The 24,713-nt window shown below is 49.4% G+C and overlaps 1 protein-coding gene across 1 annotated transcript in view; it reads right to left on the reverse strand.

Moving 5' to 3' along the window:
- LOC116958570 (scavenger receptor cysteine-rich domain-containing protein DMBT1-like) overlaps positions 1-24,713 on the reverse strand; it is a 115,221-nt gene that overhangs the window by 85,466 nt on the left and 5,042 nt on the right. Inside the window, exons 2-4 of the mRNA XM_032981276.2 lie at positions 22,668-22,792; positions 22,467-22,496; positions 543-575 (exon numbers count right to left, since the gene is read on the reverse strand). Coding sequence (XP_032837167.2) covers positions 543-575; positions 22,467-22,496; positions 22,668-22,728 — 124 coding nt within the window. The 5' untranslated portion in view covers positions 22,729-22,792. The remainder of the gene's footprint in view (positions 1-542; positions 576-22,466; positions 22,497-22,667; positions 22,793-24,713) is intronic.

Raw genomic sequence — 24,713 nt, forward strand, 5'->3', positions numbered from 1 at the left:
GCAGATGTCTGCAGTTTGAATCCGGCAGGATGGCCTGGTTAATACTCTGGGTGTATTAACCATTAAATGTGTCCTCTGCTTTATTATGGAAGTAAAAAAAAAACATTAAAATCATGTTTTTTTGTGCTGGTGTCAGTCAATTTGACAAATTTGAGAAATGACCACAATTTGCTCAACTGGGATAACACATAGCAAACATTGGACCTCCTGATAGAACCAATGCCCACTTGCACGCTGGTGCTGGATCACCGCGTGCCACACAGGGACAGCTGCCACTCATTGTTCTGTTAGAATGTTTGAGATGAGATGTAATATAGGTCGCTACCTCCAACACTACCTCTATCACTACCCCAACCCCTATCCATAGAAGTGGAAATACTATTAGTTCAAGATTAGGTTATTGTTTTCCACGTGCTACCTCCCCCCCGTATGAGGCATGATGATGATTGTTTTACTTAAACATTTTAAAGTATTTTTTTCTAGAGCTTGAATGTGTTTATAAACCAAGCTCAATGTAAAATGAGGAGTGAAATTGTACTTACTCATTGATTCAGATGTAGTTGAAGTTGCGAAGGCTGAAAGAGAATCAAATAAATAATAATTTGGTCACTGGGATTAGTAAAGTCTGGTTTCTTGAGCAGCAGGTTTAAATGGTTTGGTTATGCACATAATTCGTTTCTGAGACCTGTTCGTAAGTAGAACAGTTCGTAAATCAGAACACAATAATGCACTGTATTTAAATTCCCATATGGTTTGTGATTATAAAATGTGTTCCAGTTCAACAAAAAGGAAAGCATTGTTAAACTCATAATTGAACATTTGCATGTAACACTGTAAAAAAAATGCTTTATAGTAAATGCAATTTAAAATAAACATTAATTGAAAAAAATATTTTATCTCAGTTCCTGATGCTAGCTGGTAGTCGGAAGGGGGGGGGGCAACGAATTGCCACAATTACGCACACACACGGAGCACACGCCAATACCCGCCATTCGCTAAGTGAAGGTAATGTCACCACGGCACCTGTGCCAGGCCAGGTGCACTTTGAGGCCACGTGAAGTGTGTGGTATATATATGCCTTTTTCCAAAAAAATATATTAAGAATGATTCTGCCTATTGTTTTTATACGTTTGATCTGGATGTAGAGCTGGTGCAAGGAAGTAGCCATAAAAATGTAATTAAAAAAAAACCCGGTGCAAGGGGCGGGGGGGGGCTAATGAGATTCAGGAGAAATCTCTACCGAGCTTCAAAGGCCGCCATAAAACACGTACAAACAGCAGGGGCCACGGATCACCTCGGACGGCGAGGGCAGCAGGTACGGGGAACATTGCAACTGGTGATATTTGTTTTTTCAACAGTAAAAAGTCGAAGCTTAGCTACATCGTCAAACTCAGGATATCAAAATATAACTTGAATACGAAGCACGGATCCCTGATGATACAGACGGGGATCAAAGGTAAATAAAACCCTCGGAATACCTGTGGTAACTATGGTATAACACAAATATTGGTGAAGCATAAGCTAAATAATAATCCTCTTTGGTTATTTCGGTAAAGTAACGTAGAAATAAATTCAATCAAATAAATACTAATCGTGAAGTTTTAGACCTAGGGTCATGCAGAAGAAATACAACGCGGAACAGGTCAATCACACACGACCAAGATACTGATTTCCATAGGATCAGAGCCTCCCCAACCGCCTTTGTCTTCCAGTAGTAAATCGTGATGCAGGGGGGGGGGGGGGGCGCCTCCCCTTAATATATCAAATACCACGCTGTAAACATTGCTGAAAACACTACTCAGAACGTACTTTGAGTCACTTGCAGAGTCAAAACTGCGGAAAGTGGTACGGTACCAAGCTGTAAGAGGTAAAATATGTTTAACTTCCAACCGGTGCACAAGAGAACACGACTTCAAAGGCCACAACGCCCCTCTTTGTGAGAGACAACAATAACATGTTACACTCCCAACCGTGAGGGAAGAGGGGGGGGGAACGCAGCCGGACAAGGGCCAAAAGGACCACCCCCCTTCCAGATTAATTATTGTGAAAGGTCGCAAAATCAGTCGCTCTACTCTGAGGGGCAACTGAACAGCTGTTCCCACAGGCTGAGAGCAAATCAAAGGAATTCCGGTCCCCTGTGAGGAGACGAGCCGAAGTGGGAGATTTTGGAATATGCCAATGAGCAGAAACCACGCACATCAGTCTTGCTGCGACAAGCTCCGGGGGTGGGCTCCGCAATCGACCATGGATGACGAGGCTCGCAGAGTAGCGATGTGTCACCGAGTGTGAGTTTGGCGCTGACAGACGAAGCATCGCTAAAAGTTGTATTCTACATCGAGTTCCAGCTCCCACCAGCGGGTGCAGCAAGAGAGAAAGAGAGAGAAAGAGTGACGAGCAACGACAACCAATCAACCCGGAGAAAGGGCGGAAAGCGCCAAGTATCGACCAAGCGAGCATCGCACAGGACCAGCAGCAGCAGCAGCGGCTAACGACTACCCACGAGCATGTGGATTCGGAAGCCGAGCACACTCCTGCAAAGGTCGAGTCTACGAGGATCAACCGTGCCTGTTGCAAGGGAGTGAGCGTGGCCAGCGCAACCAAGAAAGAGTGTCAGTGCTGGCGACCAGTGAACGAGCTGCGAGCGCAATCATGCACCGTCAAATACGAGCATTGTGCCGACTCAACAATTGTCCAGCAGCAAAAAAACCTGGAGCCGCCGCCAAGAGAGAGAGAGCGCCGTGTGTATGACACGCCCACACACACACGACTCACCGCCTGGCAGGGAACCACTTAACTCAAAGAGTGGAGCACGAAAACAATACACACACACAACGCACACATTTGGGCTAATAAGATTGCTCCGAAATGTATCTTTGTGTTTCAAAATGATTAACATATGAAGGGGGTGCGTTAAATATTAGCTGATCATGAAAAGCATTGCTGCCCATTGCGTTTCGTGAATACGTCGTTTGGAAGTATATTAGTCATTCGTTTTCGTTAATTGCATAACTGTACCAATGAATTCATTGATGAAACTAACCATTTATAAACATCTATGTTACGAATCTACACACTCATAGGGATACTATTGTGTTGAAATATTTATTTTGATCACAATCTTGCCCGCAAATTAATTGAAGCCCTTAGCCAATTGATAAGCATTTGTTAGACAAGCAGGCACACTGCCGATACACCATTGTTCCAAGGCATTTCGTTAATTGCATAATCTTACCAATTAATTAGTTCAGGTCTACTTTTGCCTTAGGCACATGTTTGTTTATTACTGTTCGTATGAATATTGTCACATTAATTTTAAGGACTTTTTCCTATCGCCGTGTATGCTCGCTTTACTCTGAGGAATTAAACGCAATCATTGAGGGTTAATTGTACGGATCAATGAGGAGAACCCCTCCAGGAGTACTGTGTTGACAATTCTTAGCATAAATGTTCGCATATTAGTGTTTTTAGATATTAAAGTTGCTTAACACAGAAGAGTCTGAGTGGTGCCTTCCTAAGTTAATGCATAATAATCTTAATTATAAGAACTGTATCCTGTGGTGAGATTTTAATTTTGACACCTGACATAAACACACTAAAACATAATCAGTAAAAGTTAAAGCGAGAATCATTGCATTATCACGATTGGTAATACAACCCGAGACAACGAAGCCAAGCCTAATTATAATAATTGCATACATTAGTATAATTACATACACTTGAATAACTTAATATAGTTACACACACCTTCATTTTATGATCACAATTGGTAACACCCCTAGACAACGAAGCAGAACCGAATTGGCATAAATGCATTATTTGCATAATAACATAAATTAGCATAATCTCGGAAACTTACACATTTTTTTATTTAAAATTTATTTTTTATTCTTTTTCAATACCTAATATATACAACAAGTGTCAATGGCTCGCTGACAGGAGGTCTCGGGACAGACCAGATGGCATGGGTTTGCTGACTAAGTTGACTAGTAGATGCATAAGAAAAGGAAATATACGGAGGCATAAAGACCAATAAAGAGACAGACAAATCTTGCCCGAATAGGCTTAACAAACGCTTGGGGCAAGCACTGTTATAGTGAGCACCGAATGAAGGCCGGAACATCACACAAGGGGGTGTGTAGCCAGCACCACGCCTAGTCGCCTGTCTCCCTCTATCCACCCAAACAAAAGCTGTTCAGGCATGCGGGCTACATGACACAGCCAATCCACCCTTGCCTGCTGGAGGAGTTCACCGATGGGTCTTTGCCCAGATCTTTCAAGGATATGTGAGTTCCTCAAACAAACGAGCCTGGTTAAACCCAGGATGGATCGTAGGCAGGCCAGCCTAAATGTTTCTAACTGGCGAAGATGTTCCATTAGGGGGGGAGTCCACGTTTTACAAGCATAGAGAAGGGAGGGCATGATCATCTGCGAGAAGACCCGAAGCTTCGTGTGGAGCAACAGACCAAATAGCTTCCACACAGCGTTACGCAGCCGATGAAAAGATAATGCCAATCTGCTGATTCGGAGTGAATCTCTGCTGTGAAACCGGAGCCGGTCATGATCACAATGCCCAGGTATGGAGAACTCAATCACGAATTGGGAGTTGCAGAAGTGGAATGCCTGATGGTACAAAATACCCAGGCAGGAGCTTAGTTTTGGTGGGGCTAATGATAAGGTCCCACTTCTTAGTGGCACACTCCAGGTGTAGCAGCAGCGCCTCCAACTCCTTATCTGAGTGAGAAGCAATCACCAGATTATTGGCTTACAGCTTCCGACACCTCACCATCATGCTCCCATGCCCCCTTTATTATTTTGTTCAGAAGAAGAGCCACTCCCTGTTGTTTGGTAGGTTCCTACCCCGAGTAGAGGACTGTCCACCCCTCACGGTGGCAGGAGCCAAAGCCAGTCTACCGGACCTCCTGAATCACGCAGAGATCCAGGCAGTACCGGTCCAGCTCCTGACAGAGAAGTGGCAGCCTCTCCTTCACAGTGAGCGTTCAAACATTCCACGTGGCCATCTGCAGTGACTTTTTGCTGTTTCTGGAAGAACCCCGAGGGGAAGGATTCTCCTGGTGCCGCCAAATGGGGTTTGGCAAGGAGACATCATAGACGGCTGTCCCCCCGGGGTCTCTGGCACAAGTTTAGCTGGATACTGTTTTAATGGTATAGTGGTAATTAATTGAATGTGGAGGGGTTACCAGCCCCTTGCACTGCACCTGGACCTGGTGTGTAGACACCAGGTCCTAGAGAAACTGGTTCGTAAGTACGGGCGTTCGTAAGTCGATGACTGTATTTTATTTTACCAGGCCCACTGAGGTGTAGAACTCTTTGTCAAAAGTAACTTGGTCACAAATTATAGCTCAACGAAATGGTTTGTCACCTAGACATTTATAGCAGCAGCCAAATACTTAAAAAGCATGATGCTAAATGTGGAGGGAAAGAAACCAGAGGACCTGGAGAAAAATTCACACCACCACGGGCAAAAAGACATGAAGTATCCAAAAATGCAGGCGTTAGTTCAAGACCGTACCCACCAACGCGTGTATACCAGGCGAGGGAGATAACATATCCTAGCCATCGTGGTGAATAGCTGACACACCTCTGGGAGCACTAAAAGTTGAATACGCACCACTGCTATTTATTTATTATCTTAATTTGTTGTGGCATTGAGCGAAAGTGTACTAACTTGTTGATTTAGTTGGAGACTCTGTTGTAGTTGAAGTTGTGAAGGCTGAAAGATATACAGTGAGGGAAAACACTATTTGATCCCCTGCTGATTTTGTACGTTTGCCCACTGACAAATAAATGATCAGTCTATAATTTTAATGGTAGGTTTATTTGAACAGTGAGAGACAAAATAACAACAACAAAAATCCAGAAAAACGCATGTCAAAAATGTTATAAATTGATTTGCATTTTAATGAGGGAAATAAGTATTTGACCCCCTCTCAAATCAGAAAGATTTCTGGCTCCCAGGTGTATTTTATATAGGTAACGAGCTGAGATTAGGAGCACACTCTTAAAGGGAGTGCTCCTAATCTCAGCTTGTTACCTGTATAAAAGACACCTGTCCACAGAAGCAATCAATCAGATTCCAAACTCTCCACTATGGCCAAGACCAAAAAGCTCTCCAAGGATGTCAAGGACACGATTGTAGACCTACACCAGGCTGGAATGGGCTACAAGACCATTGCCAAGCAGCTTGGTGAGAAGGTGACAACAGTTGGTGCGATAATGCGCAAATGGAAGAAAAACGAAAGAACTGTCAATCCCCCTCGGCCTGGGGCTCCATGCAAGATCCCACTTCGTGGAGTTGCAATGATCATGAGAACGGTGAGGAATCAGCCCAGAACTACACGGGAGAATCCTGTCATTGATCTGAAGGCAGCTGGGACCATAGTCACCAAGAAAAAAATTGTAACACTACGCCGTGAAGGACTGAAATCCTGCACCGCCTGCAAGGTCCCCCTGCTCAAGAACGCCCATATACATGCCCGTCTGAAGTTTGCCAATAAATATCTGCATGATTCAGAGGACAACTGGATGAAAGTGCTGTGGTCAGATGAGACCAAAATGGAGCCTTTTGGCATCAACTCAACTCGCCGTGTTTGGAGGAGGAGGAGGAGGAATGCTGCCTATGACTCCAAGAACACCATCCCCACCGTCAAACATGGAGGTGGAAACATTATGCTTTGGGGGTGTTTTTCTGCTAAGAGGACAGGACAACTTCACCACATCAAAGGGACGATGGACAGGGCCATATACCGTCAAAATCTTGGGTGAGAACCTCCTTCCCTCAGCCAGGGCATTGAAAATGGGTCGTGGATGGGTATTCCAGCATGACAATTACCCAAAACACATGGCCAAGGCAACAAAGGAGTGGCTCAAGAAGAAGCACATTAAGGTCCTGGAGTGGCCTAGCCAGGTCTCCAGACCTTAATCCCATAGAAAATCTGTGGAGGGAGCTGAAGGTTCGAGTTGCCAAACGTCAGCCTCGAAACCTTAATGACTTGGAGAAGATCTGCAAAGAGGGGTGGGACAAAATCCCTCCTGAGATGTGTGCAAACCTGGTGGCCAACTACAAGAAACTTCTGACCTCTGTGATTGCCACCAAGTACTAAGTCATGTTTTGCAGAGGGGTCAATTACTTATTTCCCTCATTAAAATGCAAATCAATTCATAACATTTTTGACATGCGTTTTTCTGGATTTTTGTTGTTGTTATTCTGTCTCTCACTGTTCAAATAAACCTACCATTAAAATTATAGACATCATTTATTTGTCAGTGGCCAAACGTACAAAATCAGCAGGGGATCAAATACTTTTTTCCCTCACTGTATAATCAAATGAACCCGAATTACATTTGTGTATTTTATTATATGAAGATCCAAGGAAGTCCTGAAATTCATCTTAATTCAATCATACTCTACTAAGGAAGCAATGTCATTGAGGACACTTGGTGCATTCTCACTGGGATAGGTCAGTAGGCAGGAGCAGAGCAAGGGCAATGTGTTCCAGAAGCTTGAAAAGGGTGGAGAGGGCTGGTTGTGGATCGATAATTTGCTGGGTCATTGGCATTATTGAGAGAGAGGAGGAGGAGGACACGATGCCAGCTAAGACTGGGAGATCCATGTGTGAATAAACAAAGCCCTTCTCCATGTTGAGCGTCTGTGTTCCTTCTTGGACTAGTATAGCACACTGGTCTGTTGTTTACGTGACAAACCTTACTAATTGGCTGTGTCAGGTGATGGCGGGTTCAACAACACATTTCTATTTACACGGTCTATCCAAAAAACATTATGGATAATATTGGTCGCGAAAGCCTACGTGTTCTCCTGGAGGATATCTGCCTGCCTGCGCTGCTGCTCCCTGGATTTGCCCGAGTTGCTGCTCCCTGGATCTGCCGAGTTGCTGCTCCCTGGATCTGCTCGAGTTGCTGCTCCCTGGATCTGCCGAGTTGCTGCTCCCTGGATCTGCCCAAGCTGCTGCTCCCTGGATCTGCCCAAGCTGCTGCTCCCTGGATCTGCCCGAGTTGCTGCTCCCTGGATCTGCCCGAGTTGCTGCTCCCTGGATCTGCCCGAGCTGCTGCTCCCTGGATCTGCTCGAGCTGCTGCTCCCTGGATCTGACCGAGTTGCTGCTCCCTGGATCTGCCGAGTTGCTGCTCACTGGATCTGCCTGAGCTGCACCTTGACTCAAACCCAGTTAATCTTATCTCTTGAGTGATGCTTCAGTCTAAACCACTATCTGATTTTCCTACCACCACACCTACCTGTCTAGGCCTTTGAGTTTGCTGTGCTCTACAACCAGCTTGTCTTGTTTAACCTAAGCTCGTCTCATCACCTGATATGGGCTACTCAGTTCAATACCTTAGGAGCCTCCATCCCCTTTCCCCTGATGAATTTCGGGTGAACTGGTGGATGGAGGAGCCCTGTATGGAGGTTGGAATATGGGAGCCAGTGACGACTGATGGTTCCAACTCACTGTTTACTCATAAGATCTCCGTAATCTCACGTCTGCATTGAACCCTCAGATTCAGATTCCCATCTGGTGCCCATCCCCATCGGCCTAGGATTATAATTAATATTCCTAACCAACTTTCCATTGAGCTACAAAATAGAGGCATCAGTGGTAAGAAGGAGCCTGTACTGAAGTTCATGCTTACGAATGCTAGGTCAGTCATGCAATGGGCCCCTTTAGTACGTGACATGATTGCTATAGGCTGCCCCCACCTAGCTTTTATTACTCAAACCTGGTATCGACCTGGAGTCAACCTTTGGCTGATTTAGTCCCAGATGGTTAATCAAGATTGAATATTCCCAGACCAGGTAAAACGAGAGGTGGCGGGATGGCCGTGATCTTTCAGACTGGCCTCATCTGTGCCATGTTCCCTGGTCCCAAAGTTGGGTAATTTGAATACATAATCGTGCGTTGTTCCCTGAATGCGAATGAGGGCCTGTATTTCACTCTTGTTTAAAGGCCACGTAGAAGCAAAGGTGATTTTACGTCTCAGCTGGCTGAGGTTATCTCTCCCTTGTTCCTGGAATTACCTCGCACATTGTCCTGGGAGATTTCAACACATGGATGACCCATCTGACGGTTTGGCTACAGACTGTTTGGATATTTTCTAAGTTTATTCAGGGCCCAACCCATGACAACGGCCACACGATTGACATGGTATTCACCAAGGGGTATCAGTTGGGGCCATTACATTTTCGTCCGCACTCTGGACTGATCACGGGGTGAGTCATGCTGAGATCAAGGGTCTCCCCACCCCACTCTGACGGTCTGGGGGAATTTAGGGAGGCTAGCTTCAGCCCCAAAGGCTAAATACCCCTGGATTTAATGACGCCAATATGGCATCATGAAATCCATATATTGTGGGTTTAATCTCCAACACACCGTCGTGCTAAACGAGTAACGAATTGGCACGTTTTGTTTACGTGTCAAACCTTATAAATTGGCTGTCGGGTGATGGCAGGTTTAACAACATTTATACTTAAGCGATCTAACCAAAAAAAACCTCTTATGGAGCACAAGCAATGTCACCAGAGTTAATAGCAACATAATTATATTTGTGAACTGTATAAACATTTACATTCCCATGCATCACCTACAGAATCAAATCTTTATTTAGACTGGAAAAATATCATGAACTATAAAGCTCTTTTTCACATGCTTCAATATAATAATCACAGATATCGTTTTTTCTGACAAAATTATGTGTTTAATTGGTGGTTAAAATAATATAAAAGACAATTTCGGTTGCTGGGCTGGAAAATGTAATCGAATATTATGACCTGATGACTCGAGTGATTTCAGCCTCAGATAACCCCCTAGTCGTAAAAATAAAACAGACCCAAACAGTCAAAAGGGGATGATGCAATGGAAGACCGGAGCAGAGGAGTAAACCAAACCTCGTTCCTAAATGGAAGGGGTGAAGTGTATTTTGTAAAGTACGTGACTTTACCGAATAGAACCAAAGAGTATGGATCCTTGCAGTCACGAAAGCTTCAAATCTAGAATTGTATTTTGTAACACAAGCCCAGTGTTAAACAATCAGTTCAGGTAATTGCCTGGGTGACGATTTTGCACGTGGGGAAAAAAACATTTTCAATGCACACTGCCAGTGTTTCTTGTGCGCCTTGTCAAGCAAGGGCTGAATAAGCCATATTCAAATCTAAGGAACCCATTTTGCCTGTATCAATATTATGAAAAAATAGGTTTTACCCAGTTCTGCAAGAATACGGGAGTTGTATTATCACGAAGCATCAATTCTGCATGAACTACACAATACTGGTGGTAAAACATGAAAACGAATGTACTGTGATAATAATAATGTATGCGTTGACCTTGAAACTGACTGGCCTACACCAGAGACAACCTCCTCTATGGTCTAGTCTCTGCACCGGTGTTAGAACAGAGAGCAACGCAAAAAAGGCGAATGGCACAAGGCAATGCAAATATAAAACCTTAACTCGCTCTGGTTGGCAGTTTAATTTACGGGAAACTTTTTGTCGGTATCAAAGTGATGAAACACGAATTGGATGTATGCTTTGCGGCAATAATACAGGTTTTAAGATGTTCAAACACCAATTAGACACCCATTCCATTGCATCGAGTCTGCATTAACCATACTACTCTGTGGGGGATTGTGTGACTTTAGAAAAAAATGGTGATGAGGGAAGCTTAAGAATAAATAAAAACTGACATCTTGAACATAATCATTGTCTGTTGGATATCTTCCCGTAAAACATCCGTGAAGGATTATGAACTAAAATATTTTAAGAATAGGTTTTTCCCCTTTTTTCTGGCAACAAAACTGAAACCTTTTACAATCATGTCTGCATTAACCACAATATTTGTGGTCAGAATGCAAAAAAACACCCTGATAATATATGTGTAGTGTTGTAAATAAAGGCGGACGATTTCTTGCCTTCTGTCAGGGCCACTTTATTACAGTTCGTTACATAACACTTGTTAGCCAAGTCGAGGATTCGCCGCCCGTGGCTCGTTCACTCCCTCACTCGCCGCGTCCTTATCCTATTCCCTACTCTCCTTGCCTATCCTATTCTCTACTCCCGCCGTTTCTCCCCTCCCGGCTGCCGTGTCTCGCAGACATGATTCCTTGTTAAAGTTTCAGTTTTGTTGCCAGAAAAAAGGGGAAAACCCTATTCTTATATTTTGGTACTGGCAAAGGAGGCCTCATGATAAAATATTTTATTTTACTAGGTAAGGCCCACTGAGCTATTAGCTCCTTTTTTCAGAAATGATCTTGCCACAAATGACAGCTCAAAGAAGTAGCTTAGCATCGTGTGGAAATTTATAGCAGACATTATTTAAGCAGTTGTTTGTAAACCTGGGTGGAAAAACAGGAGGACCCGGAGAAAATACACACGACCACAGGGAGAGCATGCAAACTCAAATTATACAGCAGGCATCAGGGTTGGGACTTCCTGCATATCAGGCGAGGGAGATAGCATCTCGTCACCTTGAGATGTTTTTGTGAAAATTGGTATGTTTGGCCAATGCCATTTACGTTGCTATTCATTTGTAATGGGAGGAAATCACAGACCCCATAAAAGGGGCTCAAGTTGTAATTCAAAGCCACGCACTCCTTGGTGTTACAACTGTACGTATCATAGCACAGCACAAACCGTTGCCCATCGCGGGTCTGGTTACATTCTTGAAAATAGTCGCAGTCAGCAAATCCGCGCTCTACAAACTCAAAAGCAACGAATAGGAAAACTCGAGTTTGGTTGACGGTTACGAATGACACCCACCCCATCCTGTTGTTTGAAGTTACCATACATCAGGGGTGTCAAACATATGGCCCATGGGCCAGACCCAACCCCCGAAGCCCATTCCTCCAACGCGCCACGTGTTTGAATTTTTACGAGCTATTATACATTTTTGTTTTAAAGCCTCTCTCTAAATTCAACTCTCTTTTCCCACGCATTCTAACCCCACCTCTCGATGCCCTCGCCCAGACATCGACCCCCACCTCTCCTCTCCCTTTCCCCCACTGCCCCCACCCGGTTCACCCGCGCATGCGCAGATCTCCACGGCCATTTTATCTGGGTGATAGACATCCGCGGTAGTGCAACCCCCCCCCACAACCACCACTGTGTGCCCTGAAATCAGAGGCAGTTCCTCACATTGCATCTATAGACGCAACCCCTACCAATACAACGAGCATCCTTATCACTCCAGCGGCAAAATATCCCCGTTTCAACTTGAGATTCAAATTCTAAATCAGAATGCACGGGTAAAGAGATTTAACACGTAGGCTTTCGAGACCAATATCATCCATGAGAGGTTTTTGGGTTAAATCGCGTAAATATATAAATGTGTCATTAAAACCCACCACCAACCGACACAGCCAACTAGTAAAGGTTGTCACTAGTGTAGAGGAGTATTTGCGGACATGATGTCATGCTCGCCTCTGGGGGCGATGGCGTCACGGGAAGTGACGTCGTACGCGCCTGGGGGCAGGATGTCGTCATGTCCCGCAGAGATATATAAGGGAAAGCCGTGACATAAACGGGGTCGTAGTTGGAGTCAAAGGTCGGAGTAGGGTGGAACGAGGAGCCAGGGGCAAGGGGGTATGACTAGGGGAGAGCACAGCGCCAGGGCTGGAAGTGGCTGCGCTCCTTGGTCAGCCGTGTTGGATGAACTCACGGCCGGTGCAGAGGAGGCAGCATAGGGCAGCCGGCTGTGTCGGGAAGTAGTGGGACCTAGCCCAGGACCCCTAACCCCTGGGAAGAATATTAATTACTGCAGTCACGAAAGCTTTAAATCTAAATTTAACCCTGGGAAGTTGTTCCCCCGTGCGTATTGTTAATTACTATAATAAACATACGGCGAAAGCCCTTAACCCTTCACGTCGTCTCCGAGTGCGTCCTAGGAACTTCTCTACAACTGGTGTCAGTGTGCCTGCGCTGCCGCCGCCATGTCGAGATCGGGCGCGCGGTGCAAGAACTTACCGCCGCTATGAGAGGAGGACGAAGACGGCGTGGAGGAGGCTCCAGCAGCGACCCTGGGGTACGGGGCCCCAGTGACGGCCCTCGGGGAGGAGACCCGGACGGAGCGGGAGGAGACGGCGGATGGCGGTGCCAGTGCACCGCCGCCGGGGGCGGAGAGCGCCCTCGCGGGGCAGCTGCAGCTGATCCTCCAGTAGATGACACTGCTCCACACCGCTATTTCCGAGGTGGGAGCACGGTTGCAGCCACACCGGCCCTTACTTGGAAGGGGAGCGGCGGATTCCCGCCATTCTTGATTCTGGCGCCATATTTCCAACGGGTGTGCCGTGGGAGATGGCCGCCATTTTGGCTGCGATGTGGCCAACGGTGGCCATGTTTGCTGGGGCACCGCAAGCGGCCGCCATTCCGGCTGCGACGCCGCAAACGGCGGCCATTGTTGCTACGATGCCGCAAGTCCGCGCCATGGACGCTGCGACGCCGCGCATCTTCACCGGCGCAGCCGGGGTTCCGCTGCACGCCGCGCCTGTGGGACCAGCCGCCGGCGACGACGCAGCTACACACCACGCAGCGCCCGCCGGGGGGGCCCCAGGTACGTCCGCGGGGGACATCCTCGCCGCTCCGCCGGGGTGGGCAGCGGCCGCCACCACTGCTCCGCATGTCGCCCCAGCCCCGTAACTCGCCGCGCTGTCAGAGCTTGCCGCGGATGCCGTCGCGGCTCCGCACTTCACCGTGTCGCCGGAGGCCGCCGCTGCCGTTGCCGCGGCTCCGCACCTCGCCGCGCAGGCGGGGTGGGCCGCGGGTGCCACAGCGCCTCCGCATTACGCCGCCGCGTCTACGGCGTAGCCCACGGGGGCCGCAACGCCAACGCTCCTCGCCGCGTCACCGGAGGTTGCTGCTGCCGCGGCTCCACACCTCGCCACGCATGCGGGAGTGGCCATGGGGCCCGCCGTGGCTCCGCACGCGGACGCGGCCATGGGGCTGGCCATTGGCGATGCCGAGGCTCCGTGCCTCGCCGCGTCTTCAAGGTGGGTCGCGGGCGCTAATGCGCCCCCGCATCACCTGTGGGCTGGCCCGCGGCTGCGCCTCCGCACCTCGCCGTGTCCACGGCGTGTCCCACGGAGGGGCCGCAACGCCGCCGCCACAAGCCGCGTCACCGGAGGTTGCCACCGCTTTTGCCGCGGCTTCCCACCTCGCCGTACAGGCGGAGTGGGCCACGGGAGCCACGGCACCGCCGCATTATCAAGCCGCGTTATCGGGGTGGGCCACGGGGGCCGCAATGCAACCATCCTTCGCCGCGTCTCTGGTGTGGCCTGCGGGGGTCGCGGGGTCTCCACACCTCGCCGCGAGGCCACGTGCTGCGCCGGTTGCCCCACGTCGCGCCGTTCGTTGTGAAGGGGGGCAATTGGTTGGCCTTCCAGGACTGGTTCGATGCAGCGTACATGTCGGTCGGTTGGCCCATGGAGGAGGCTTTGCGGGCCCTGCCGACCTGCTTGGACGAGAGGGCGCTGCAGGCCTTTAAGTCGATCCTACTGGCCGATAAGGCTACACGTCCGGGGGCATACAAACAAATGGCCAACGTATTCGAGCCGCCATCAAGTGCGCCTCTGAAGTTCTCGCTGCGGTGGTGGAAGGAGGGGGAAATCGCCGTTGGCCTTCCGCTGCTTGCTCCTGGCCCTGGCACAGGCCGCGTACCCAGACGTGGTGGGCAGGCCGCTGGACTCAATGGCCCTGGAGAAGATGCTTGACCTGGCACGGGAGTTGGGGATCGCGGTGTCGATCAACAACGATCACCAGATCACGTCTTTGGCGGTGGCCGAGAACATTCAGGCATACCTCTCCCTCCGCCAACAGCCCCGGATGGCGGCGTGCATGGGGGCCCCGGCACCGGAAGGGGGCGTCTCTCAGGAAATGGACACCCTTGCAGCCCTGGCAATGCATGATAGTCGCGGGATGCTGCCACGGTGGCCTGCTTCCACTGTGGCCAGCAGGGCCACATTGAGCTGGGCTGCCGGAATGCCCCGGGAGCCTTCGGCAAGCCAACTCTGGCCCCTCACGGTCCCTCGTCAGCATCGGGCCCCGGACCCCAGGCGACTCACGACGCATCACCCGCACGGCCGCTACCCTTGCCTCATGCATCTAGCAGGGCTAGGGCCAATCATCGTGGGGTTGTGCTTGAGGTATTGGGTGCACCATCGTTGTAACTCGCTGGGTGGCCCAGACAGACCCGCCATTGGGACGCGCTTGCGTACCGGATGGTGGCGGTGACTGCCGGCTCCTCAGCGGTGGCAGGATGCGTGCAAGTTCACCTCTTGGTGGATACGGGGGCGTCTGCCACCATTATTTCGGAGGCCATCTTCGAGCTGCTACCCCACAGCGTGGGTCCGTTAAGGCCGGTTCGCGGGGCTTGTGTCGCCGCGAACGGCGGCAGTTTGGGCATCTTGGGCCACATTATAGCGTCGGTTCGGGTTGACGAGATTGAGTTGGCTGGGCCTATTTTGATCTCCAAGACCTTGGCAGTCACATGCCTCTTGGGGACTGACTTGTCTAGAATGCCCATTCGAATTCTCGTTGACCAGGGCTGTGTAGAAATGCCATCAGGAAGGCGGTTGCATTTCCTGCAATCGCCTACCGTTCTGTCTCCCTTGGTCGCTAGTGTGCGGGCCCTGAATAAAGCGGCAGTTACAGTGCCGCCGGCCTCGCAAATCCTGCTACCCCTTAGGTTGCTCAGGCCCCTCAAGATGGGCTCCATGGAGATGGGTATTCTTCTGTCTCCATCGAGTTATTTCTCAAGGACGAAGGGGTTGGTGGACACCTTTACAGCCGTGTCGGGGGGGGCCAGGACCTTTTTTTGCAGGTCCTCAATTCGGGGCCCGCACCGGTCGTAGTCCCGCCCGGCGCCGTCCTAGCGCACGCGACCCCGGCTCCTCCACCTGAGGGCGCTGCCCCAGATGGCGGGGTCATGGCGGGTGTGATGCGCGCGGGGGATTCTCACGCATCGTGGATCGCCACGTTGTGCAACAAGAATGACTCGTTGTCCCCCGAGGAACATCAGTGACTCCGCGAACTCATCTAGAGGTTCACCGATGTGTTTAGCCAAAGTAAATTCGATCTGGGATGCACTACACTTTAGGAACACCACATAGATATGGGCGACTCGGCCCCTATTCACCTGAATTCCCACCGCTTTAGCCCGGCGGAAAAAGAGCATGTCCGCTCAGCTGTCGATGAGATGTTAGCGGCGGACATTATCTCCCCATCCATCAGCCCCCATTGTGCTAATCAAAAAACGGGACGGGAGTCTCTGGTTCTGCATCGATTTCCGTAAATTGAACAAGATCTCGGTGGCTGACGCGTATCCATTGCCTCACATGGACGATTCCCTGGATGCCCTCTCAGGCACGCGGTTCTTTTCTACTCTAGATTTGCTCTCTGGCTTCTGGCAGTTGCCACTGGACGAGGCCTCTAGACCCAAGACAGCGTTCCGCACGCCCCAGGTGTTGTTCAAATTCAATCGGCTACCTATGGGTCTTCATTCGGCTCCAGCCACCTTCCAGCGTCTCATGGAGATGGTCTTGGCGGGGCTGCAGTAGGAGTCTTGTTTAATTTACTTGGACGATGAGCACTTGCAGCATCTTGAGTCAGTGTTCGTCAAAGTGATTGCTGCGGGATTGAAATTTAAACCCCAGAAAAGTAATTTGCTAAAACCATCGGTGAAGTATTTGGGACACATTGTTAGTGCATCAGGTGTCGCCACAGACCCGGAGAAAACGGCTTGTGTCTGGACATGGCCGACTCCCACATCTGTCGTGGAGGTGCGTAGCTTCGTCGGCTTCGCATCGTACTATCGTCAGTTTGTCCGAGATTTTGCGATAATTGTGAAGCCGCTGCACGCGCTTTCCGCCAAAGGCCAAAGATTCCACTGGGGTGTGGAGGAGGAGGCTGCTTTTGCGGCGCTTCACATGGCCTTGGTGGATGCGCCCCTCTTGGAGTACCCAGATTTTTCAAAACCCTTCCTTCTCGACACCGACGCCAGTGACATGGGCATTGGGGTGGTCCTGGCTCAGGTGGTCGACAGGGTTGACAGGGTGGTGGACGCCAGTGACATGGGCATTGGGGTGGTCCTGGCTCAGGTGGTCGACAGGGTTGACAGGGTGGTGGCCTATGGCAGTCGCGTTCTGTCCCCGACAGAACAGCTTATATTGTGTGACCCGGAGGGAGCTGTTGGCCATAGTTTGTTTTTGTCCAACTGTATAGGCCCTACTTGTACGGCAGACGGTTTATGGTCCGAACCGGGTCAGCTGTCCTGCTGGCTCGAGGTGCTCCAGGATTACTCCTTTGACGTAATCCACAGGAAGGGGGCACAGCATCGAAATGCGGACGGTTTATCCCGATTGCCGGCAGGCGGTGGGTATGCTTGCACCCTAGGCTTTAGCTGTTGCAAGGACCCAGGGGATGCCACGGCCCAGTTGGTCGTGTTGACCAAGGCGGCCACTCCCCCAGGTGTGGTGGTGCCCGCAGATTTCGGCCTGGGACTCCCCCGGGAGGTATGATCCAGCTTGCAGATGGAGCATTCTTCTCTGCTGAAGCTATGACGCCGCGTTGGGCATAAGGCCCGGAGTTCAGCTTCGTCAGCTGCCCCAGCGATCGCCGTGCATGACGGACTCCTCATGCGTTGGGATGCCCAATTGGAATGCTATTGCGTGGTTGTGCCCACTAGCCTGCGTGGTAAATTATCCCGAGCCATTCACGAGAAGCTTATGCACCTTGGCTACCACAAGACGTTATTGACCCTTAAGCGGGACTATTATTGGCCGGGTGTTGAGGGTGCCGTGGCACTGTTTGTAAAGGGTTGCCACGACTCCGCGTGGAGGAAGGCCCCAGTTGTCCAGGACCGGGCCATGCTGCAGTCCATCCAGGTTTCTCGCGTTAATGAGCTCGTGGCGCTCGACATTTTGGGCCCATTCCCTGCATCCCAATGGGGCCATAAATACCTCTTGGTGGGTGTTGAGTACCTCACACTTTGGCCTGTGGCATGGCCTTTGCTTGATGTTGGACAAGGGGTGCGCCGGAACAATTGTTAACTGACCATGGGCGGAATTTCTTGTCTAGGTTGCTCAATGAGGTGTGTGACCTCCTTGGCACCAAGAAAATCCGCACCTCGCCCTACCACCCCCAATCGGACGGGATGGTAGAGCGCTTGAACTGCACCCTTACGTCCATGCCGTGCCACCACGTGAACATGTCCCAGTCAGACTGGGACCTGTTCGTCCCGGGGGTCTTGGTGGCGTATCGGTTGGCTCCTTATGCCTCAACGGGATTTTCGCCTTTTTATTTGATGTACGGTAGGGAGCCGGAGCCTCCGGTGCACGTCCATATGGACGTCAGGTCCTCCAGGAAGGGGTCAGCGGTGCCGGTCCCTTTGACCAACTGCGCGATGGATGGCAGGCTGCTGCCGAGAATTCCACCAGCCGGCAAGCAGCTAATAAGTGGTTGCCCAAACACCAGGCAGCTGGCCTCCCGTCGTGGGTAGCAGGCAAAAAAGTGTGTCTGCATTGTCCCCAGGTCCCTGTTAGTACATCTGCCAAATTGCGTCACCCTTGGCAGGGCCCCGTTGGGGTCGTGGAGGTCCGCCGGCCGCAGTGCATCCGGATTTGGTTCGGTCGCCAGCAGTGGATAGTGCACCCGTCCCGGCTCAAACGTTATGTTCCATCTACCCTGGGGGATCCACCCCCAACTCCTGAGCGGCCGGCGGGTGACGGCATTGGTGGCCGTTCATCGGGCCCCAGCCCCGGCGCCCGTTCGGTGCTGCCGGGCGGATGAGGCCTGCGGACTCTGTTTTTTTTGTTTGTTCTTGTTATGGTTGTTGTGCCTGTGGCATCGTGCTGCCCTAACGTTGGGTTCCATTCTAGCAGCCGGTTTTTCCTTCAGGCACAGACATTTTGTTCAGTGGTTCGGCATCCGGTCCGGAATTGGGCCCGCTTCCATCCATCATGGTTGCAGCCGGGTCGGCTGTTTCTTTTCGCGGGGGGGGGGGGGGGGGGGTAATGTAAAGGAGTAGTTGCAGACATGATGTCACGCTCGCCTCCGGGGGCGATGGTGTCACGGGAAGTGATGTCGTCATGTCCCGCAGGGATATATAAGGAGAGCCCGTGACATAAACAGGGACATAGTTGGAGTCAAGTCAAGGTGGGAGTAGGGTAGAACGGGGAGCCAGGGGCAAGGGGGTAGGACTAGGGGAGAGCACAGCGCCAGGGCTGGAAGTGGCCGTGTTGGATGAACCCACGGCCGGCGCAGAGGAGGCAGCAGAGGGCAGCCGGCTGTGTCGGGAAGTAGTGGGACCTAGCCTGGGACCCCTAACCCCTGGAAAGTTGTTCCCCCGTGTGTATTGTTAATTACTATGAGCTTACTGCGAAAGCCCTCAACCCTTCATGTCGTCTCCGAGTGCATCCTGAGAACTTCTCTACACTAGTACAGCACACCGGTGTGTTGGAGAGCCAAGCCACAACATTTACAATCTGAGTACGATGTTTTGCCAATTAGAACTAGCTTCATCAGGCGACAGCCGAATTTGTGGAGAAGTCTTACTGTTTCCTTCCTTATATAGAGGCGTAGATGTGGTGACCACACTTCTGCGCCCTTGCACAATGTGGGGGGTGGGGGGGTTACTGAGGCAACGTACATTATGCATGTGCTTTGTTCGAGCCCTTTGAACTTGTCCTTCCTGTCGATTGTGTTTATTAAAATAGTCCTACCAACTTTAATCCCTAATGAAGTATACTACCCTTTGTAGGCAAGTATTTAAATAATGCATTATTTGATGATTCTCTTCCACGCAGCACTAAGGCGGTAGCTATCTGAATGGTTAAAGTTATTTTGATTTATTTCAAATTCGATAGATTCTCTAATTAGTCTTGGGCAGTAGCAGCTAGTTTTGGACAAAACTTCAACAGTATGCAAATCAATTGAGTGTCCTTGTTGGCACGTGTGTTCTGCTACTGCTGACAGTTGTACACACAGAGAGAGAGAAAACAAATGTGCATCCTCCCCGTAGAGGTGGTTCAAATTTGGAGAACGTTAATCAACCAGGCTATGCGTTAACTGTGTGTTAGCCAACTCTCTGCGTTGCATTGCATTACATTTCCAAAGATTTGTTAAGTTTGTTTTCTCAAACTACCTATTTCTCTCTCTAAAATTTACCAGGCTCTACAAGACTTGCTGGGTCTTTGTCCCCCTGCCGCCGCGGGGTGGATTTCCACACAGCTCACTCATTGACATGCTAATTTCTCTGCTCCAGCAGACCTGCCTCTCTCTCTGCCCCCCCACTCTCTATTAAAGACTACGACACATAGGCATTGGGTCTCTGTGTGTCTACGTTGTGTCTTTCTCTGTGTCTGTGTTTTCTCTCTCTGCTTGTGTGTCTGACCGTGTGTCTCCGTATCTGTGTTTTGTCTCTCTACCTGATGACGACTGCTTGTGTTGCAATCGAAACGTCGTAGTTATTTAATTTAACACCTCCTGTTGCATTATCGCCGGAAAGGGTAAAGCCTGTTCTTTGTGTGTTTGCAATGCTCTTGCGCAGGTTTTCTATTATCCAGATGCATTTTCATACACACTTGCGACAGAAACTTATCCTGCCCCCCTTAAAGTTTTGTATCTATATACTAGTCTATAGCCTGTCCAAGCAATGATGGAGCCAGGATTTTATTTTCAGGTAGGGGGGGCAACCCCTCCAGCAATGAAAAATGATAGGAGTTGTTAGTAAGGACTTGTCCCTTGCTTTTTATTCAATGCATGTGCGGCGATGATGCAGCCATCGATCGAGAGTTGATTTCGAACCGTGTGTGATCAGCATCGCGCTTGCTGAAGGCGAGTGCCTTCAGGGAAGTCGTACTGTATACGCAACTGCGCACAATTCTGAGTCACTTATAACTGCTTTGCCGTTACCTATTGTCATATCATCGCATAGAGTTCCTGGCACGTAATATGCTACACAGTGGCAGTGGGGGTTGCAAAATGCAATTTATTACTAACAAACCCCAATGATCCGATCGAAATTAGGCACGTGCCACCGCCCACTGGCTCCGCCAGTGCATCCAAGGATGGTGGTATTGCAGTAAATCTGAAAGATTCAAGCGAAAAGCAGACCGCGACATATTCATTACATCCATTAGTGTGCAATTTGTAACGGCGCGGTGACAGACTTATTTCATTTAAAGGTTATAATCCCTTGTTAATCAAGATGTCCTTTTTACTTCTATGTCTCAATAGCGTTACGGAGATTGCGTGACGTGAGAGTTCTGCCTTTGTAGTGAGGGTTATAAGTTGATGCCGAGGAGGGGGGAGGAGGCACCTCGCCCCCCCATGTGGAGTGACGCTATTTGCCAATTATTATTAATGGTGGGGGGGTTCTTCATGTTAAGTGACGTCACCCGCTCATGATTATTAATGAGGGGCGGGTCCATGTGCAGAACATAGCCTACTTCAGCAGTTTTTTTCTTGCTGTAGTTGTCTCACCTGATGACGATTGCTTGTGTTGTGATCGAAACGTCGTGATATATTATTTTTCTATCTACGTGACTTTACCGAAAAAATCAAAAAGTATGGATTCCTGCAGTCACGAAAGCTTCAAATCAAAATTAGGATGTAACCTGTTCATGATTATTAATGAGGGAGGCTGGTCGACGTGGAGTGACGTCACGCACTTTACACACTGACATACTTGAGTAAACTTGGTTCGAAGCTTTCGTGACTGCAGGAAATAATCTTTGGTTCTTCCGGTAAAGTCACGTATAAATAAGAAAATTATGTTATTCCATTATTTCTTATTTATACGTGACTTTACCGAAAGAACCAAAGATTAATACTTGAGTAACTATAGTAGTAAATAAACTGTATTCAATATTGTACAAGTCAGTGAACCATGTTTTGTGATTGATGCTCTATAAAAAAAAATCCGGGCATCATACGGTTCACATTTGGAATATGATGACCGTCAAGGATATTGACCTGTCAAATCTAAACAGATAAGCAGACGATACCTCCTTCCCATCTCTGACCCTATTTACATTCTGCAAAACGATGCTATCATAGTTTTTCACCACACTAGGACTCGTATCCAATAGACAGGGTCCTTGTAAATACGCACCAGACATCGGTTCAATCGAAGCCCAGCTCTGCTGATGAGACACTGATTGTTGAAACCGGCCTAGAGTTATTTGCTTATGTTGAACCAATGCTGCTGAAGGCATACACTGCCACAAGGCCACGTGGAAGGAGGCAGTGTCTAACTTAGATATTTTGTTACTTATATACTTACTCTTTGGTTATTTCGGTAAAGTCACGTAGGTAGACTTTACCGAAAGAACCAAAGCGTATTGATTCCTGCAGACACACAAAAAAGCGAATGATCATTTCGTATCGTCATTTAGTACACTATTGTAAATGTCCCAACATGCTGAACGTCTGCAGCAAAACGAGGTAACTTACGTGAATATGTTGTCGTGATCTGCGCGTCACCTACACAAAAAATACGAATATTAATCTTTAATAAAATACTTTCGTGTTGATTGCAATTATAAGTATACTCGCTATGCCTAATTGCAATGCGTTATAGAGACTGCGTGAAAGTAATGTTTTTTTGTTTGTTTAGTTTGTTTAACTTGTAAGCGTAATTCGCAAGTCACATACCCGTGTGGGCTGTGAGTAAACTCCACAGCAGAAGATGCGGAAAACGCCACCCCGCTGCCATGTCCGCCGCTCAAGCTCAACACCTCAAACTGCGCTCTGTACAAATACCAGAATATTTGTGTCGACTGGAGGAGGAAGGAGGTAGGGAGGGGGAGGGAAGAGGAGGGAGGGTGGGGTAGGGAGGAGGAGGGAGGGGAAGGGTGGGGAGGGAGGAGGAGAGAGGGGAAAGGAGGAGAGAGGGTGGGGGAGGAAGAGGAGGGGGGAGGAGGAATCCGATGAGCTATGAAGCTCTTTTTCACGGATATCCGGTAGGGGGCGGGTCAGTAAAGTTACAAACATTTCAACGATAGAAGTGCAAAATCGACAAAAGCGAGTCGCTAAAAATAAATTAAAATATAAATAACGTAAGAGCAACTTGAAGTGCAGCATGCAATACATATCTTGGGGGGGGGGGGGGAAACAACTTTTATATTTAAAAAAATCGTCTAATCTTCCAGGAATATTTAGCGTTTATATATGACTCGCGGTAAGTACCCACACACACATTGAAACACATGGACTTACACGCACACACACATCGACTTTAGAAACACACACATACATAGACTGACACATGTATTGACCTACACACACATATGGACTTACAAAGACACACGGACTTACACACATGGACCGACGCGCACACATATGGACGTACACAGACACATATGGACGTACACAGACACATATCGACGTACACAGACACATATCGACGTACACACACATGGACTGTCATACACATAGACACATTGCCGTACATAGACTCACACATGCACTTAGAGCCACGCACACACACACACACGTACACACAACAACCGCCATTTGCCACGAAGTGGCGTTGACGTCACGACGATGCTTGTGCCAGGCTATGTGCACCTTGTGGTCACGTGAAGTGTCATTCGCCCGCTGGCCGGAGGTCACGGGGCAGACGCAGGTGCCACGGGTCGACTGACTGAGATCACTGGCTGATGCACCACCTGTGGCCTCTACTGTGCCAACCTGCTGTGCTTTAGTCACCCGGCGCTCCGCTCGTTGTTCTGAGAGTCGCTCCTCCGCCCTCCGTTGTTGTTGGAGGGCGACTGTCTCCAACTGCCCAGTAGCGTCCTTCATGTGCCTCCTCCACAGAGGCCGATCTTGACACCGCTGGTACCAGTCATTGACAAGTCAACTCAGCTCCAGATCCTCCTGTTGCACATCACTTCATCTTCTCTAGCCCGTGCCGCGGCCGTTTAGCCCCCTCGATCCGGCGGAACAAAAGCTGTTCACGCATGAAGTGGCTGGGCATGCGGGCTACATGGCCCAGGCAACGCAGGCTTGCCTGCCGTGGGAGGTCACCAATGGGACTTAGTCCAGATCTGTCAAGGATTTGTGAGCTTAGCACACAATCCAGCCTAGTTAAACCCAGGATGGATCGTAGGCAGGCCAGACTAAATGTTTTTCACCGGCGAAGATGTTCCATTAAGGGGGTCCAAGTTTCGCAAGCATAGAGAAGGGAGGGAATGACCGTGCGCGAGAAGACCTGGAGGTTCGTGCGGAGTGAGAGAGCAGGTAGCTTCCACACAGTGTAACGCAGCCAATGAAAAGATAATGCCGCTCGACTGATTCGGAGTGAGACTCTGCTGTGAAACCGGAGCCGGTCATGAGCACACTGACCAGGAATGGGAAACTCCCCACTTTCTCCACAACTGCCCCATCACTAATTGTAAGTTGTGGGGGTGGATTGGCCGATGGTACAAAATAGCCAGGCAGCTGCTTAGTTTTGGTGGGGCTGATGGTAAGGCTCAACCTTAGTGGCAAGCTCCAGGTTCAGCAGCAGCGCGTCCAACTCCTCTTCTGAGTGAGTATAAATTAGCAGATCGGCATACGTACGTGCTTGACCAATAGGGAGCCATCCCTTGACCGCACCCGGGCATCGATCAGCCCCCCTTTGTATCTGTACCAGACGGGAATTCTTCCGGTACAGCCATTGAAGGCTTAACGAACTACGTGGTCCAAATATATGTAAAA

The sequence above is a fragment of the Petromyzon marinus genome, chromosome 80, assembly GCF_048934315.1.
Source record: "Petromyzon marinus isolate PM22_M1 ecotype Great Lakes invasive population chromosome 80, UKy_Petmar_22M1.pri1.0, whole genome shotgun sequence".
NCBI lineage: Eukaryota > Metazoa > Chordata > Hyperoartia > Petromyzontiformes > Petromyzontidae > Petromyzon > Petromyzon marinus.